Below are 18657 nucleotides of genomic sequence, written 5' to 3'. Positions count from 1 at the left end.
GCTTTGGAAAGTCTTGGAATTGAGGGTTCCACCCTCCAGTACAAAGGCTGAAGTCCAACCTCCTGAGAAAAACGGTCGAGTCGAGACTCGAGTTCAAAAAAAAAAATCGAAAACGACAAAAAATAGATGATAAATGCGCAAAAAAAAGAAGAATTTGTATCTGAGCGAGTAGCTCAGGAGGATAAGAAGAGGACTACCAAGCGGAAGGTTGCAAGTTCAAGACCCACCACTGGCCTTTTTCTTTGTTTGTCTTTGTCAGGATTTTGAGAAAATTTAAGAAGTGTCTGGTCTTGAACCGGCGACCTGCAGCTCCATAGGCAAATCCTTAACTCACTGAGCTACAGATCAGATAAAAAGAAATAATTTCGTCGTCCCTTTGGCATCGTAGTTTCCAAGTGACCACATGGGTGGAGCCAAGGCGGAGTCTGGGTGGAGTCAGGGCGGAGAGTAGGCGGGGAGGTGGGTGGCGGCCTCCCCCCTCTACTCCCCCACCTCCCCCCACCGCCCACCACACCTTCCCCTGCCCGACGAGTTCTTCGAGTCTCGACAGGTTTTCCCGAGTTTCTTGAGTTTCCACCAGGTCGGAGGCAGAACAAGTTGTCATGAAGAGGTGTTGAAGTCAGCCAGGATGGACTGACTTTTTACAGCGACTAGAAGGAAGACCACTAGAAGAGCAGGTCTTTAACCACCATCCATAAAATCCATGGAGTCGACTCCAGAGAAATGAAGGGAGGTCAACTTTTATCAACCTCCATCCACATGTTCAACTTGATATCTTTACTTTGACATTTTTAGCACCACAAACCTTTAGTATCACACTTTATTATCCTTTATTAGGACTTTCATGGAATCCACCAGCAGATTTAGTTTTGTTGAGAAACTTTATTCTTGTCGTCGTGGGACTGCAGTATTTAAAACTCTTCCTTCTATTTGATCTCATGTTTATTAGTTTTAGTGGAGAAAGTTTGAATTGTCAATTAGTCTCTTAAAAACTAAATAATAAATTGGATTAGTCAAGAGGTTTAAATTTCTTACTTTGTCATATTTTAAATGTGACAAAAAATATAAAAATAAAGCATCTTGAGACAATTTGACCTGTAATTGGCATTATATAAATAAAATTGAATTAAAATTGTATGTATCTTGAAATGTTGGAGTAATTCAGCCATATATGTTGGAAAACACATTTTCTTTGTCCATTAATCTGTCGTTTTCTCCAGTAATTAATTTCTTGTTTTGGTTTATAAAATGTCAAGCCCAAATATATTCAGTTTACGGTCATAAAAACCAAAAAGATTTACATTCATGATGCAGGAATCTGGCAGTTTTTCACTTTTTATCTTAGTTTAGTCAGAAACATAGTTGATAATGTATGAATTGTTGCAGCTTGTGAGCCATAGAAGGTTTTAATCTTTGGGGCCGAGTGTCAAAAAACATTTAGAAACAAACATCAACAAAGCACTCAACAAAGGGAAATCCAACTTTTGCATGACAATGTCTAATTAAAGGACATTAATTTCCAATGTAAATGTGTGATATTCATCCTCTGGAGCTTTCTCTTCACATCGTCTTCCACCTGGACTGGTTTGGTCGGGAGCATGTGCAACAAACATTTGAAAAACTGCACTTTAACATCAATGAATGACACTGAAGTTTAATCTCTACATAAATGAGACTGAGTCTGGATGCGCTGCTCTGTCATTAACTCCTAAGTTTAGGGAAAGTTCAAACAAAAGTGGACAGTTCAGATAAGACTTGAGAATGAGCTTATTTTGAACAAACATCTCAGACTTTCTGAGCTTCAGCACCTCTAGCAAGATAATTTAACAACAAGCAACTCAAGAGATCCAGAAGTTGGAGACAGTTGGCTTTAGCTGAGCCAAAGAACATGTGGGATGCTAACCTAGCAAACATTTCAGACTTTTCTCTGTGAATTCTGAGAAATAATTTCCTATTTAATGACAGAGCTACACATCTTAACTCAGTCTCATTAATACAGACTCTAATTCAGTGTCATCCATCCATATTAAAGTGCAGTTACCCAAATGTTTGTTGCATGAGCTCCAACAAAACCTGTCCAGGTAGAAGGCCACTTTGACAAACAGGAAGTGGAAGATTCCAAGCAGATTTATAGAAGGGGGAACCGGACTGTACTAAGTGTGGTCGAAAATGGAGGGGTGTTTTGTGGGTTTTTAAGGCTGATAATGATTATTAGTGAGACATTTGGAGTAGATATTCATTTGCAGTAAATGAAAGTATTTAAAATCTTGAGTTAAACTTAGAAGAACACAAACTCTAACAGAAAACTTTGTTGATACGTTTTTGCTTTGTTTACAGATGTTAAGTTAAAGGAGTTTTATTCGTGACGTATAACCAATCAAATCACTCCAGAAGACAGAGCGACCACAGGTAGATAAAGGTTCAGAGCCAAAGTAGCACCATTTTTAAATTTATTTATTACCATAAATCAGTAAAAAATAAAATACTGATCATCAGTAAATCAGTCAGCCCACAATTACTACAGTTCTACAATGTATGTCTCTTTCCTTTGACTTGTCATTTGTACAATCTACGATGTATATGATGGTGTTTTTTCATACTAAAGGCTATACTATGATGTTTTCTAAGAGACATACGATGCTACTCTGTTTGTTCTGGTCCTGGGCAGCTGCACTCCTCCTGTGTTCTTTTCTGGATTGTACTCAGCTGCATGCCTTCGCCCACCCGGCCTCCGTTGACTCGTCCCGCCTGCTGTCTCTGGAGCTGAAGCTGGATTGGAACAGACCAAAGTACAGTCCAATCACGATGCCAGCTGCCTCTCAAAAGGCTCCTTCATCTGGCAGGTGGTGGAACTTCTTCTGAGGGGAAGCTGAGCTGGCCCTGCAGAACTTTGGAGATGTGTTCCAGTGGTTGGTGGATGTGTGGGGAGATAGAGAGGGACCTTTGAATTGTTCACAAAGGAAAACAGGGAACCCATTGGTAGTTTTAGTTTAGGGTGCTACTGCGGTGTGTTTTTGGGCTTGAAGAGGTGAACAGGAAGAGTTTCTTTTCGTATTGATTATCTTTTACTTTGTTCCTGGTTGGAATGCCCATCAATGTCAACGTGAAGTTCACTTTTAGTTCTGTTTATTTATTTTTATGTTACTAACACCCATTTGTTTTTAACCCCCTCACATGTTGTGTTGTTGTAAACGTACTCTTTCAAATAAATACTCGTCTAACCCTCTGGAAACCAGCGTTTGGACTGTTTTTGTGTTTCTCCTCACCTACTGACAGCTGTGGACTAAAGGCTATACTGTGACGTTTTTAGAGCGACATGCTATACTATGATGTTTGTTGGGCGACACACTATACTATAGGCTTTTTTAATTGACATATTACTGTGACTTTTTTTGTTTTAGTTTTTTGTTGTTTTTTAGCAACATATAAGAATTTGAACAGTTTTAAAAGTTACTATACTTTTACTTGTGCAATGAAATATTATTCTATGGCATCTTTTAGACGACATATTATACTCTGATGTTTTCTTGAATAACTATTTTCACAATATACTGCACTATGACATTTTTTGAACCACATATCATACATGACAATTTTAGGCAACATCCTATCATTTTGCGCTTTTTGAACCACATAATAATCTATGTTTGGTTTTTTTTCTTGCCAACATGCTGTACTATGAACTACAGGCCATAATATGTTATTCTTGAGTAAAGCATACTATACTTTGACATTTTCTGAACTACATCCTATACTATGGCGTTATACACAGAGTACTTTGGTTACATGTTGATTTATAATCTAGATTTTTTTTTCTGTTTTGTTTTTTGACGGGATTACCAGAGACCTGACTGTGAACACCGTCGACACCCACCTGAGGGAGACGCTGTCTAAGATCTCAAGGCTGCTTGGTCGTGGTCTTTCTGGCACGTACTCTTCCAAGATGAGCCGGGAAGTTTAACACTGATGGAATGACACCAGGTCTAAGCCGACAAACTTCCAATTCCTCCTCAACCCATAGTCTCTGGTAAACCTACATGGAGTAAGAAAAGTAGACAGAGAAGTAAGTAAGTCTGTACACAACATATTAAAAAGAAATCATGCTAATAAATTAAGTACAAAGAACCGAATTCGCCAATATACTGGAGACCCAGGAGCTATTTAATTGTATAAGTATAACCTTGTTTAGTTAACATTTCAATTATTTGAGAGCAGTCTAAAAGAACTGCCTGTAATCCCAATCATAAAAGGGGTTTGGAGGAAGAACATAGATGTTAATCTGGATATACATGAGTAAGGCTTTATAACTACTATTGGTAGCATTGGTGGTAGTAATAGCAATGTGACTATTAACTACTGCTGCTGATACTGGCACTGCTACTACAACTTGTAATACTATTACAAATGCTGATACTACTTCTACGACTAACAGCTGTTTATACTACTACTGCTGCTTGTACTTTTAGTATTACTACTACTGCTTGTACAACTATACTACAGCTACTATTAATCGTCTGGTATTTGGTTGTCAAGCTGCTAGCTCGCCTTAGTGTTTTGCTAGTGGCTAACTAGTTAGCTCTCATAGACTTGAAGCTCTCAACAAGATTTCATAATGAAAAAAGAGCCAAAAACTATTCTTACCTATGAAAAGTCATTCCAAGTTTCCTTGTGTCAATCGTACGACGCAGTGTGTAATTGTATGCAGCACAGTGAGACGGCATACTTCTTGTTTCCGTTTTCACGCCGTCTACATCAACTGAATGCACTGAAACTTTACCCCCACTAGCTTAGCCTCGTTGTAGCACGCAGCTCAAAGGGGCGTGTCCTATCTACTCATTCATATCTATGAGAACAACGCTGGCTGCACATAAGGACGCGTGACGTTGATTAGCTGCGTAAATACCATTATATACAGTCTATGGTAAATACGTATGTGAATCGCATCATTGGCTGCAGCAGCCAGTCACCGGTCACTCACTGACTCACATTGAAAAATAGCACAGAATGAATTGTTACGTGTTTATTTTTATTTACAATTTAGGTTGGATTTTTTTTTGATTTTCTGGAGACCGTGTCAGCAGTGCGCAATTGCGCACGCGCGCAGTTTAGAGGGAACAGTGCTCACATGGCACAGATGTTGCTGGCATGTGGAGATATTTTTTGGCCATCCTGAAGAGGTTTGGATACAGTTTGACGTGATGCCCAGTAGGTGAATGGGTCTTCTCTGGAGAGGTAGGGCTCAGGTAGACACCTTGCACTCTCACAACACACTCTTTCAACCACTCAGACTACTCTATGTACCTATCTATAACCTATAACCTATTCTGCTATATGTCTAGTGTGTTTCTATGAATGAATGAATGTGTGTTGTGTATGTGTGAATCTATGTGTATGTATCTATGAGTCTTATTTAGTGAATGAAATGTAACTAAATCTATCTAAACTTAATTCTACCTAAATGTGTTCACTCTCTTTACTTCTTTCCAAATGGCAAATGTACTAGCGTAATCTCCTCTCAAAAACCCACAGTTTGAGGAGTGAATCAGACCCCTTTTAAGACCTGGACAGATAGAAATGTCCAACCCCTTCATAATTCCCGCGAAGCACCGCCATATACAGTCTATGAGCACCGCAACACACGCGGTCTTGTAACGAGCCCTCGCTCTCAGTAGTCACGTGATTGTTGGGCATGCCGAAGCAGGGATCCAAACACTGTCTCGGAACACTTTCGAGTCAAAAGCTCGGCACTGTGTTGAGGAAACGGGCTCGAGCGTAACATCACTACCGATTTGGCATTAGCTAAGAACCGATTGTTCAGCTTCTCAGAGTAGCTCTTCTTAGCCACTCTGGTCTGTTTGTTCAGCGCATTTCTGGCCTTAAACAGGTACATGGATTATTTGAAATTTGATAGGTGGGACGTAAAATGTTCTCCAATTATAGAATGACCCAGATGTTGATTTGGTTGCAGATATACTTAGAAACCCGTTTTCAAGGCGGACTTTCCAAGAAAAGCTAGACATTGTGGAAAGGCCGGACAAAAAAAATTGTGGAAACAGGTGGCATTTCTAAATATAAAGGACGCATAATGCAGTAAGACTCTCAAGCATTCTGTATTTGTCTCAAATATTTAGTCTCCTGTAGATGAACTCATTTAATATTATATCTATGCCATACTGCAGTGCAACTTTACATTAGTTTGTCTGTTTTGTCTTTAGGCTGCAGCCAGCACAGTAATAGAGGAACATTTTGCACTTATTGCACAACTGTGTTTAATTTACAGCTGAAGTTTTTAGTCAGTGCAGATTAAAATTTTACACTTTACAGGTTATTCATTTAGAAAATACAATGAGCTGCACAGTTCATAAAATAGATAAAAGGCTACCTACTGCAATAAAATGCATCCTTACACATTATGCATTCAGAAGAATAATTTCATAAGATGATATGTATTAATTAAGGGGATATTCTGCTGCATATTTAGGGTTTTATTTGTATAGATTGGGATAGAAGGGATTTGTGTGTCACCACTGCAACTGGTTGCTCTTGTCTGGACAAGACACAATAACTACCGGTATCTAAACTGTAAATGCTTGACTTTGATATGACATTGATAAGTATGGGCTAGTTTCCAGTGACTGTTACATATTACCACAAAGACAAGTTCTCTGACCGACGTGGGGCTTTGTGGTCCTTGGACTGTGCAGCCAGTGTCATGTAAGGCTACTAGTTGTGGATTAACTCTGAGAAGCAGTCATAACAAAGGTTGTCTTTCAGCAGCCGAGAAGCATTCGACTCCAGTTTACCTCCGGTGTGAGACGCAGGATGAAAACCGTCAGGGTTGCAGTGGTTGGGGCTGGCGTGGTTGGATTCTCCACGGCCATCTGCATCGCTGAGGCTCTTCCCATCTGCTCCGTTACTCTGCTGGCCGAGAAGTTCAGCCCGGACACCACCAGTGATGTAGCTGCTGGGATGGTGCTCGCTGAAGTATTTCCAGGTATGAAACAACATTCCTCGCAGAAAATAAACTGTATTACATTTCAGATTGTTGTACAGCTTTAAAAGTTGCAGTGCATATAAATACATTGCACAATATGTGTAAATATGCAGCACTAATTTGCTTTGCATGCTTGAAATGATTGATTTCACTGGATTTCTCAATCAGATATCCCCCTGGAAAGACAAAGACGCTGGTTCAAGAACGGCTTTGATCACCTTTTGGATATTGCTCAATCTGAACATGCACCAGAAGCTGGAGTAATGCTGAGCTCTGGGTAACAACTGTTTTATAGAGCTGTAAAGGAATAGGTGAATACACAGCCAGATTCACTATTAAAATCTTTCTTTTTGATTTTTTTCCAGCTGCCAGATTTTCAAAGAGGTTCCAGCTGAGATGAAGCCCTTCTGGTCAGACACTGTGATTGGCTTTCGGAACATGACTGATCGTGAACTGAAACGTTTTCCAAATCACAAGTTCGGCCAGGCGTTCACTACCCTAAAATGCGAGTGCTCCACCTACCTGCCATGGCTCCAGAAGAGGTTTGTCCTCTACCATGCCTATAAAAAGTATTCACCCTCTCTGGAAGTTTTACCCTTTTATTGCTTTTCAAGATTGAATCATGGTCATTTAGCTTTTTTGACAAAAATTTAGAAAGACTCTTATATGTCAAAATTAAAACAGATTTCTACTAAGCAATGTCAGTTAATTTAAACATAAAATGTAAAATAACAATTCATCAGCTGTAAAGTGACTGGCCTTATACAATGCAGGTGCAGCCATTTGTTACAAGAAGTCACACAGTTAGCAAAATGGAGATCATCTGAGTGCAGTGAATTCATCTCAAGTGACTGTAGATAAAGACACCTGTATCTGGATGGTCAAGTCACTGGTTAATCAGTACATCTGGTTATAAGGACACCATGAAGACAAAATACCACTTGAAGCAACTCTGTGAAAGAGTTATTAGAAAGCATATGTTGGAATGTATACAAGTCACTGAATATCCCTCGGAGTCCAGTTAAATCTGTAATTAAGAAATTGAAGGAATATGGCACAGATGAGCTGTCCGTCCTCAAAAACTGAGTGACAGTGCAGGAGAGAGATTAGTGACAGAGGCCACCAAGACACCTATGACTCCTCTGAAGAAGTTACAACAAAGAGCTTAATAAGGGAGGAAACCAAGACACCTACGAGTCCTCTGAAGGAGTGACAAGAAAGAGACTAGTGAGGGAGGCCACCAAGATAGCTATGACTCCTCCAAAAGGGGTGAATACTTTATATAGACACTGTATATTGAATTCTCTCTGTCATATCTGTATAATTGTTGTTCATCTTGTTCTTCGAGTTTTAAATTACAAAGAACTCTTAATATTAACAGGTAAATACATTTTCTGTTTAGCTACACTGATTTATAACAACATAAACTCTTGTCACACCGTTTCTCTAAAGATTCAGGAAAGCTGGAGGCCGAGTGGAGCAGAGGAAAGTCAACAGTCTCCACGAATTAAGCAACAACTTTGACATCATTGTCAACTGCACTGGTGTGGGCTCCAGAACACTGGTGGGTGACAACCAAGTGCACCCAATCAGAGGCCAGGTCTTGAAAATGGAGGCCCCCTGGCTGAAGCACTTCATCAGGGACGGAGATGGGATGTCCTACATCTACCCCGGCATCCACAGCGTCACTGTAGGCGGGACGAGGCAGGTGGGCGACTCGAGGCTGCAGGCGGACGAAGGAGATTCCAAAAGCATCCTGGAGCGCTGCAGCAAACTGGAGCCGTCGCTGAGGAGAGCTAAAGTTCTCCACAAGCCGGTTGGTCTGAGGCCCGGCAGGAGGAGCCCGAGGGTGGAGAAGGAGCTGGTGGAGCTGAAGGGCCGCCAGGTGCCTGTAGTCCACAACTATGGCCACGGAGGCTGGGGAGTCTCGTTCGCCTGGGGGACCGCCCTGGACGCTCTGGGACTGGTCAGGCAGTGTCTTCATGAAATGCCTCTTCAAGCTAAACTGTGAAGCAGTTCTGCCACTAATTCATGTTAACACTCAGGGCCAATAACACTTGAATTAAAGTCACAACACACAGATAGACAACATATCCACAAATCAACTTGATAAAATGCACAGAAGTAAGATTTTTTTTATCATAGATTTAACAGTTAACAGTGTTTAAAAAGAAAATGATATATGAAAAAATACTAATTTAAAGTGGTGAGTATTTTTTACACACATCAAATCACTGCCTTTTTAATTGCTAATAACATTTACTTTTATGTACTCTGAACTTAAGAAAATGAACGTTCATAGATGAGACTAGAACAGAGATTAACAGCCTTGTGCACATTTTTACAATGTATATGTAAAAGAAAGTTTATTAATAAATTTAACCAACAGGAAGAAACATAAATTACTGTAAAGAAATTATTTGAATTTAATCGTGGGAAGCTGCTGTGAAATAAACACCTCATTGTTAAATGTAATGACTATGGTTGCTGGACTTTCTGTCAACACTTCTTACTGTTTATCAAATACGCTAGTATATTTTCCAGTGATTTTTGTGTCTCATCTGTTTTTTGTCTGATTTGTCATTTTAATCATAAAGTAAAATACTATATTGTTGAGTTATTTTGCATCTCTCAATTTTTTTAAAATAACATTTAGTCTACTCTTCCTAATATAGATGGTGCAATAATGAAGGGCAGAAAAGAAAAAGTAGATGATAAATACATTTCAGGTAAAAATTTACTTAATACCTACTAATCATCATTTATTTTGACACAGATGTTACTGATAACATTAAAGATGACTGTCCCAGCAACACACAAGATATTACACACAATACCCTGAAATTACAGCAAGTAAATTAAATTTAGCTATCGTTTAATGTCTTATTTCCACATGTTCGTCTGTGAATCGGCCTGTTGTCAGTAATGGAGAGTCTGTATATGTTTATATACAGTTAATAATTAAAGACCCCCAAAGGTGAACATTAAGTTCCTTTTACCTTGTTAACATGTCAATATGGCGTTAGAAGGCATATAACAATGGCTAATTCCATTTTAAACTACACTGTAGCAATGACAGCCTTAAAAGCTCCGAAAGTGAATCCAGCAATGAGTAATTTATTAATGGAGGTTTTGTTTTGATGAAAGGAACACTCACTTGTCTAACTGTAGGCAGAGAAATGCTAATGTACAGCATTGATTCAGCTGAAGGTAGAACTCTGAGACAAGAACTAAGGTGTCAGTAGAAAGGTCAGTACATAAACATGATTTAAAACTGCTGTTTCATCTGTAATAGAAACATTTATGTAACACTACAATCTGTCTAACCCACTGTTACATTTTGAGAAATAATTGGTTATTTGAAAGAAAAAAAACAGCATTTCAAACATCCTGATAAACAAAACAACTAACAGCTGTAAAGTGACACCTCAGTTTACTTCTGAAGCCGCCACCCTGACAGAAACTGGCTCCAGTTTCAGATCGTGGCTCTGTAACTGGAGTCTTTCTTCCACATGAGGCTCCAGATTTACCGAGTTGATGGATGTCTTTGTATTTCTTTTCATTTTCAGCCGGCGGGCTTCAGCAGTGGCTGAAACTGAGCGACTCTTCTTAGCCTCTGAAGAGATGTGATCTGTGCAGTGGTGCCTGTGGGTAGTTTCTGTTTGAGAGAGCTCTCGGTGTGGGTTTGGTGAGGAAGGTGTCGCTACGTGATGATTAGACCTTTCTGCCTGGACTGAGGGTGGCGGCTCGAGGTTTGTGCTCTGCGCTGTTTCAAACACTTTGCTTTTGTCTGTATTTGAAGTGCTGAACACAGCATTGCATGGTATCTGGGAGGATGGAAACTGGGCAGTAAATTTCAGTTTTTGAGGACTTTCCATGTGCTGTGTGCTCTCCTCAGTCTCCGGGGTTTGTTTCCAGTCTTTAGGGTTGAGGAGTTTGCTCGTCTGGAGGAAGAGGGCCTTCAGGGAGAAGCAGCGCCGCATCAAACTCGGTGCTGTGCTTCTTCTTAGCTCCACACAGCTTTGACTCCTGGGAATAGGACCTTTTGCTGAGCTTAATAGTCTTAAGCTGTTCTTAAGGGGTCTACGTGACAGTAGGACACATGGCAGGTACTTGGGTTTACTCTGGAGGAAAGTCTTACTGGGGCAGGTAGAGGTCAAGGACACTGGGAAGACGGGGAATTCTGGGGACGGGAGGTGGCTGGACTCAAAGCCAGATGAGGACCTGCTCATGGCTGATGGTGTCTTTTTGGCCCTTCCTGAAATAAACAAGTGAAGTGTGTGCAGATCATGCAGTGAGCTGAGACATTCATTTGTCTTTAACAAAACAACAGCAGAAGGAAATAAAGTGGCTACTGTGAAAAAGGTGCCTGAGAGGAGACAGGTTGAGCACAAAAACCTGAATGTGCACTAAAATGAATGATGAATAAAAGAAAAAGAAGGAAGCAGTCAAGTGTGGTAAAGCATGGAGCAATTTATTCCTCACGCTCAACCATGACAGAAGCACACTTCAGAAAATGCTGAGACTTCAGACCCTAAACCTGCCACACTTCACTCAGAAGTGGGTTTAACTTCGACCGTGTTACAAATTTTAAAGTTGTCTTAAGCCTTCGGCATTTTAGCGCATTTACATTTATACAAAATGCCTTATTTCAACAATTATAATTATAAGGTTAAGTAAATATTTAAATTCTTCTGCACTATGCAGCTTTCAGGCACATGATAAAATATTGTGCAACATTATACTTTACTGGACTAAAAAAATATACACACAAACAGCAGAATCTTAAGAGAAATCCTATACAAGTGTGGCTGAGCTGACGCTGTTCTCCAACCACGTGACCTTTGTGACATTCAGAGCCCTCATTTACAGAAACACTTTGCAGACTGAAGCCAAACCAGATAACCACGGTAACCATAATATAGCTATGAATAAAGCAAGCACTCACAGTAAATATGTACTGCCATTACTGAGAAAGTTTTCTAATTAAACCTAGTTTGTCTAAACACTCTTATCACACATCGGTTCAACAGTCGCCAGTTTCAGCAAAAAACCACCACACAACTGCAGATCTATTTGTGAGTAGACCTACAAGCTGCTCCACATAGAAATAGTTCGAGGGTGTGAAGGAAACTCAGTTTATTATGAAGTAAGTTCACTTTCTAGTCCTGTAATAATGTAAAATATTGTGTTAGCGTTGCTCCATTTTTGAGTGTTATGTTGAGAACTTAATTCTTGTAAAGAAAGGCAAGTAATGTCAACTCTCAAAAGCACTGAACAGAAAAAAGGAAAAACAGTTCCAGTGATGCAGAAACAGAAGAAAGTATGACTATGAAAAATAGAGCACCAGGAAGAAATGTGACAGAGTCTTTCCAGGAGAGCATGAGAGCTGAGTTTGGTGGCTTGGAATGCTTGAGCATCGAGAAGGACTGGAGACGGCGAGAGTCTTTCTAGAGAAGGATGAGGCAGAGGTGGGCTGAAGAAGAGGACAGTGTTCACAGGCGAGTCAGGCTGTCATTACCATTCTCCAGGTTCTCGTTGCTCTCGTAGCAGCCCGAGTCTCGGGGGGAATCTCCCAAGAGGCCACGTCTGTCCAGCAGCAGCTTCTCCTGCGAGCCTCCAGACGGACTGTTGCGCTCGGGGTCGCTGCTTCCTGCAAGGCATGAAACCACCAACAGGGGGCAGATAGTCACATCTTATGATCTCATGAAAAACTGCTGTAAAACCATAAACTGTTTGTAAAAGATGGATGCAGAAGTGCCTTAAACCTGAATCGCCTCTGTAGTTTCATCATTTTTGGTACTGTAGAAATCTAATCTCATATCGAAGAGGCTTTCTGGGTTCTAACTCAACGGCTGTTGGTCCCAGGTATTTATTGTGACTCCTAAATCACCTGACTCATGGTCAGTTAACTAAATAAGATGGGCTCAAGGTGTGAGTGGTTGTGAAACTGCCTGGAGAGGGATCTCAGGACTGCATTATAAGTACCTGATAAATGGTGTTTTAGATTCTCTGTTTCAGTTTAAAATAGATTATTAAACTTAAATTTGCATTTTTTCTGACAGCCAGCAGAGGGCGACTCCTCCAATTGCATAATTAAGTCTGATTGTGTACAAGTCTACGAGAAAATTCTCACTTGACCTGTCACCTCAGTATACATTTTCCTCATGAGTTTAATTGAATTGCTAGTTTTAAGCCTTCAATACAGCAACATGCTCATTTTATAAATAGTGGTTCCATTTAGAGTAAAATAAACGATAAAACAGGGTATGTTTTAGGGTGAAGCTATGTAGTAGTTGACAAGTTGCTACCATATAATCTTGTGTAGTGTCCTCGAGTTCTCACTACATCCAGTTTCGAAAGACCAATTCAAATTCCAAACTTGTGGTTTTAAGATGACAGTCCTAAAACCAACGGGTGGCATCACAGTTGCTACATCTATTTTTTATATACAGTCTATGTGTGAAACTCTGTAATTAGCCAAACCCGAGGCACAGCAGTCACAAGCATAGAAATTCTAGATTATGTCAAAGGAGGGACTTTTAAATGAATGAGAACATGTTGGTGTAAAGCATTTGTGGAGTTGCCAATTGAGCATTAAGCTTTGTGTAAACCCTGGAATATTCTCATCTTACATTTGGCAGTTGTGACTCTGCATGTTTGGTTTCTATTTGACTCACCGTCATACTCCTGCAGTAGCTCCACAGCAGTCAGCAACACGGCTCTGTGCTGAGGGTCTCTGATGTTCAGCTCGTCCAGGTCCTCCTCCTCGAGCAACTTGAACGTGTCCAGATCCTCGTAGCCATTGAAAAGGAAGGTGGGAAGATGCTCCTGTGGTGAGGAGAGGATGGACGATGCACAAACAGATCAATAAAAACATGTGGAAGGAATCAAACACAACTTGTATCTGTGTACCAGCAGGTGAAAAAGTTCAGTGTTCAGCAAGTTTGGATTTTGGATACACTTATTTGCTTTCTTGCTGGGAAGTAAAGCTCACAAACATGTTATATCTTGTTTGTTTGATGCATAGAAAAATAACATACAAAACAACAAGTAGTGGAATTAACTCAATGCTTCCAGTCAGGAAAAAACTGACCACAAAATCACGTGTTATTTTCAAAATTTTGTTTTTCTTATTAATTTAACCAATAAGATATACATGAATTAGTGAACTACTTAGTGAGCTTCAGAGCTGCAGGTAATCTTTGTGCCTTGGTTCTAAGCTTTGTACTTAGTAGACAGATACAAAGAGTGGTTTAAATTATGCTTATACTCCCACCAAGAGAGTGAATATCTGCATGTCCCAAAAATGTCAAACTGTTCCTTTTGATAGAGCTAAAACCCATCCCCACTGGCGGTTCCTTTCATCTAAGACTCGTATCTCTGAGTACACTGAAAATCCCAGGACTGTTTTTGTTTACAGCTGTCAAATTAATTCCTGTGCATGTGCCATATAACATCCCACTGCCTGTGTGTGATTTTCATTATGTTCCGAGGTCATTACTTTGAGGTTGATGCGATCGAGCAGTTCCTCCACAGAGGTGGGTTTGGGTTGCCGGGCCTTCCTCCTCCTGCGTGTCTTCTTGGGCTTCACCTCCTCTTCATTCAGAACATCCACATAAATGAACTTGAAGGTGCCGACTTTGCCGTTGAGCATCCCCATCCACGTTCCCATTGGAGGCTTACTGATGATGTCGATGACGTCTCCGCTCTGCAAAGCGACACCAGCGAGTTACCTTGAAAATTTCAGCTCATCTCTGTGCGGTGTGTGGTTTAACGTGGTGTACCTTCAGTTTGAGGGAGTCGGTGTCGTAGGGACTCGGGGTGAAGTCGGTATGAACCAGAGCTCGTCCACAGAAGGGTCCGCGGTAAGGCAGCTCATCTTCCTCTCCATCCTCTGACTTCACACTCTCTCTGTTGCTGTTGGAGGAGTCAGTGGTGCCCACCGTCTGACCACCTGCACAAATAACAAAAGAATAAGTCACGACAGTTTTCCGTGCAGATGAATACCGCAAGACCAGAACATTTAGACTATCTCAAAGGCCATTTAAAGTCTTTCAAACACCTCTACAATAAACACCACACATCTGGTGTTCCAAGGACAAGTTAAAACAAACACTGAGGATTATTTGCACGTACACCCAGATCTATAAACACAAAGACGTACTCATGGAACTTTGTCCGCTGAGGGAGCTCCTCAGGCTTTCCACAGAGCCTCCTGGCTTCAGTTTGGGTTTCTCCAAGGAGTCAGAGTCTGTCTGAGGCGAGTGAGGGCAGCTGGATATACGGTCTGGGCTTGACTAAGACACAGCAGGAAAAAACAATGACATTTTAAAGATTTCACAACATCACTTAAATGCAAAATCTACAATGGTAGCACAGATAGATGCTTCTAAAACATACCTGTTCAGAGAGAGAACAGTGGTATCTCTTGGATATGTGTTTTCTCATCGTCTCTCTCACAGACTTGACTTTTTTGCCCAGTGAAATACGGGACATCGGCGGAGACTTGACACCGTCTCTCACACCACCTTCTCCATCTTTGCTCTAATTTACATACGCAGAGAAGAAGAAGAAAAGCACATAAGTAAACATGGTTAAACACCAAAATTCTTCTGAGTGAGTTCAGGTAAAATAGTAGTTACATACAGTGTTATCATTGTCAGAGATGACAGCGTGCCCTGAGCGGCTGGTCAGGTCAAATCCCCCAAAGCTACAAGCTCTCTGTGGGAAAAACAGTAACATGGAAGCAGGTGAGTTTTTAGAGACTTATTCTAGACACCACTGGAGGAAGTGAAGCTTGAGTTCCAGTCGCAGGTACAATTTCTGCCCAACAGCTTAAGTTTTTGTTGAAGATTAAGTTGCAGTTGAAGTTTTGCTCCAACACTGGATACATAAAGAGCAGGTGGGCGTAAACAGGTGATTGACTGTATTATAGAAAAAGTACACGATTCTCTCCATTAGTTAGTGAAGCAGTCACTTAGTGCTAAATCTAAAATCAACTAGGACTACAACGACAAACAGTCTTCAGTGCAGGTGCTGCAGAATGCTGATCGGTATCAGTTTAGTTTGGAATCGATATGACATCAGTTGGGTATTTATGCAAACAAAGAAAGTCTGGGCAGGGAGGAGAACATTAAAATAAAAACAGGACAGTATATTATGCAGAATCAGCATCTGCTTGTCTGATAACTGAATCTTCAGTGACAAGTTGGACCTTTATAGGCATTAAGAACTTCATGTGGCCATCAGTCAGCAGAATTGTGGCTTTTTAGGTGGAGGCTGGACTGTAGCTGTGAAGCAAACTTTTGAAATTTCACTTAAAAAATTGAGCTTTTTCACTTTAACTTCTTTGGAGTGCATAAACTTGGCTGTGTAGTGTCATCAGAAGAAGCTACGATACAGTTGATTTGTAATAAACAGAGCAGAAGAAGCCAAAAACAAAATCAGCAATTCACCACCAACAAAAAATACCTTGAAGACCAAACTTTGGCCATGTACAAGAAAAACAGAGATAAGTGTTCAGGGATTGTTTTCAATCCGTAAAGTTGTATTTATTCTTTCATGTCAGCTGGTATTGGTCATGTAAATAAATGTTTGCTCATGACAGAACGCAATCAGAAAAGATGTCTCTGCCCCCCATTATACACAGTAACTCATTTGAAAAAAACAAAAACCACCTGGCGAGTGTAAAAATGTTCCTGTGTAACTTTGGAAGTTTTCTCAAATTTCACTGTTTCCATTAACTTTTCTAATGCAATACTTCAAAATGCATATGAAACATATTATGGAAACATGAATTCTGTTTCAAAGCAGCATATTGAAGGATGATACTAGCTAACTTAACAACCCTGGATGTGAAAAGACTATTTCTAAAGGATTAAAGGTGGAGTTTGTGGAAGCAGGGCTGTCTACAAACTCTGGATTTTTTGTCAGCACACACAGAATAGATAGCTAGTAGGCTGCAGATATATTAGACATTCACTGAATTTGACAAAGTCTATTGGATTAAAATCACTGACTTTCCCTTTAATTTTACACAACAGAATAGCTTTAACTCTGACCCACTTGCCAAACTGCAGTGCTTCTTCAAAGGCTCCTCTGTACTCACCCCATGGTGGCTGAGTGGGTTGAGAACCCGGTTGCGAAGCTCCCCGTCGGTCACCGAGCGAGCAATTTTGGTTTCCTCCTCGTTGCAGCCCTCCATTTCAGAAAAGGAAGAGCCGCTTTCTTCAGCTGCCTCCCTCACATTTGCTGCTGCTATGCCGGTCTGCTGGTGGCCGGGACTCCCGCTAGACTTGCTGAAGGCCTGGAAGATCTTCTGGCTGCTGCAGGTGTCCAGGCTGCTGGAGGAGGGGGAGGTGGTCAGGCTGTCAGAGTCCCTGTCGTAGGCGAGTTGTTCCTGCAGAGCTGACGCCAGCGAGTCCACGGGACAAACTGCAGGCTTCCTCTGCACACCTGAATACAGAGAGAGGCTGGCATCTCCGCAGGGAAGATCTACATTCAGGCTCTCTGGGTGGGCAGAAAGAGAAAAGAGGAGATTGACTTGGAAGAAATTGTAATACCAATTCAAGATTAATTGTGTTGTAAAGTGGCCCTAGATAAACAAAACTTAATGTAAATAATAAAGGCAGACTTTTGTCAAATAAAAACACTACAACAGTCAAGTCATCTGCAGTCAATACTATGGTAAGATGACTTTTTGAAAACAAAAACTCAAGTAAATCTCCAACTTTCATTACATTCCTCTTTGTTTACCTGCTTTTTCAGGTATATCTTCAATCTGCTAAGATGAATGTACTGGTCAAACACTGAATACTTTTATGTTGGGAAATTTATCAAACAATAATCATGCTAAAAAAGATTGGGGGGAAAATAAACTGACTGTTCTTCAAAGCGCATACTCTGCAACAAGTGAAAATACAAGGTAAATACTGTTATTATAGTGTATATGCTTAGTCAAACTGTAATTAGATGTAGCAGAATTACTGAAATTTTCTCTAGAATCTACGTCACACTGAACATTGCGGTGTCCCAGGTGCAATATTTCCTCATAATGCACCGTCTGTTCTTACTGCAAACACCATAATACTCATGAATTTGATGTGCATGAAAGCTGCAGCCTATCTCGCATATTTTATCATGCTGCATCACATTAAACCACAGTAAAAATCTAAACAACGTATCAGTTTCTGCAAAGACATTGATGTCTACCACATCCACGTGCACTTTGTTAGATATTTTCTGACTGTGGTTTCAGTACCCTCTGCTCCAGGCCTCTTGGACTCGTCAATTCTGATCAGCTTCTTCTTTACTTTCCGAGTCGAGTTGACCAGTTTATGGAGCCTCCTGAACGTCACAGATTCCTCCTGTTCGTTGTCTGACAGGTCACAGGGCTGACAGGACAAAGCAAGAAAACATTTAACCTTGCAACAGAGCTTTGCAGGTAAACAACACTACGGGTCTGTTATTATTATTATATAACAGCTCTGAGGCCTAATATTTTCATTTCAGCTGTGTTCAGCTGCAAGTGCTGCTTCAAGTAGAAACCATTTGTAGCTTAATATACATATGTGGTGGAAAACCACAGCAATGACTGTGAGGCCACTGCAGACAGCTAACCCATATACACAGGGCCACAACAGACTCTCTAAACGTGGGAA

The 18657-nt window shown here is 40.6% G+C and overlaps 2 protein-coding genes across 11 annotated transcripts in view; one reads left to right on the top strand and one right to left on the bottom strand.

The window, feature by feature from the left end:
- Nucleotides 1-3921: 3921 nt before the first annotated feature.
- ddo (D-aspartate oxidase) lies at nucleotides 3922-9614 on the top strand. 3 transcript variants are annotated; one of them, XM_023285438.3, is made up of 5 exons: nucleotides 3922-4063; nucleotides 6778-6994; nucleotides 7163-7271; nucleotides 7360-7536; nucleotides 8447-9614. In XM_023285438.3, the coding sequence occupies exons 2-5, from the start codon at nucleotides 6823-6825 to the stop codon at nucleotides 9003-9005; spliced, it is 1017 nt and encodes a 338-aa protein (XP_023141206.2). In that variant the 5' UTR covers nucleotides 3922-4063; nucleotides 6778-6822; the 3' UTR covers nucleotides 9006-9614. The 3 variants fall into 3 exon arrangements, with proteins under 3 accessions (XP_023141206.2, XP_035811065.2, XP_054862056.1); XM_035955172.2 differs by having other exon boundaries at nucleotides 3923-4063; nucleotides 6775-6994; XM_055006081.1 differs by lacking the exon at nucleotides 3922-4063 and having other exon boundaries at nucleotides 4358-6994.
- A 477-nt stretch (nucleotides 9615-10091) lies between these two features.
- The window catches only part of LOC111578560 (SAM and SH3 domain-containing protein 1-like), a 57764-nt gene continuing 49198 nt past the window's right edge, over nucleotides 10092-18657 (bottom strand). For 7 of the 8 annotated variants that reach the window (XM_055006076.1, XM_023285431.3, XM_023285433.3 and 4 more), the window contains 10 exons: nucleotides 18258-18390; nucleotides 17106-17506; nucleotides 15644-15718; nucleotides 15398-15541; nucleotides 15162-15294; nucleotides 14782-14951; nucleotides 14499-14705; nucleotides 13675-13825; nucleotides 12516-12647; nucleotides 10092-11252 (listed from right to left, as the gene is read on the bottom strand). In XM_055006076.1, the coding sequence (XP_054862051.1) occupies nucleotides 10423-11252; nucleotides 12516-12647; nucleotides 13675-13825; nucleotides 14499-14705; nucleotides 14782-14951; nucleotides 15162-15294; nucleotides 15398-15541; nucleotides 15644-15718; nucleotides 17106-17506; nucleotides 18258-18390 (2376 nt within the window). In that variant the 3' untranslated portion in view covers nucleotides 10092-10422. The remainder of the gene's footprint in view (nucleotides 11253-12515; nucleotides 12648-13674; nucleotides 13826-14498; nucleotides 14706-14781; nucleotides 14952-15161; nucleotides 15295-15397; nucleotides 15542-15643; nucleotides 15719-17105; nucleotides 17507-18257; nucleotides 18391-18657) is intronic. The other variant, XM_055006077.1, reaches the window with a different exon arrangement.

Source organism: Amphiprion ocellaris, chromosome 20, assembly GCF_022539595.1.
Source record: "Amphiprion ocellaris isolate individual 3 ecotype Okinawa chromosome 20, ASM2253959v1, whole genome shotgun sequence".
NCBI classification, from domain to species: Eukaryota; Metazoa; Chordata; class Actinopteri; family Pomacentridae; genus Amphiprion; species Amphiprion ocellaris.
The sequence above is the reverse complement of the archived record's forward strand: the minus strand, read 5'-3'. Positions and strand labels throughout refer to the sequence as shown.

Excerpts from the sequence above, each read along its gene's own strand:
- ddo (XM_023285438.3), top strand. The coding sequence starts at position 6,823 with ATGAAAACCGTCAGGGTTGCAGTGGTTGGGGCTGGCGTGGTTGGATTC. Across the intron at positions 6,995-7,162 it reads GCTCGCTGAAGTATTTCCAG|ATATCCCCCTGGAAAGACAA; the intron begins GTATGAAACAAC and ends TTTCTCAATCAG. Across the intron at positions 7,537-8,446 it reads CTGCCATGGCTCCAGAAGAG|ATTCAGGAAAGCTGGAGGCC; the intron begins GTTTGTCCTCTA and ends GTTTCTCTAAAG.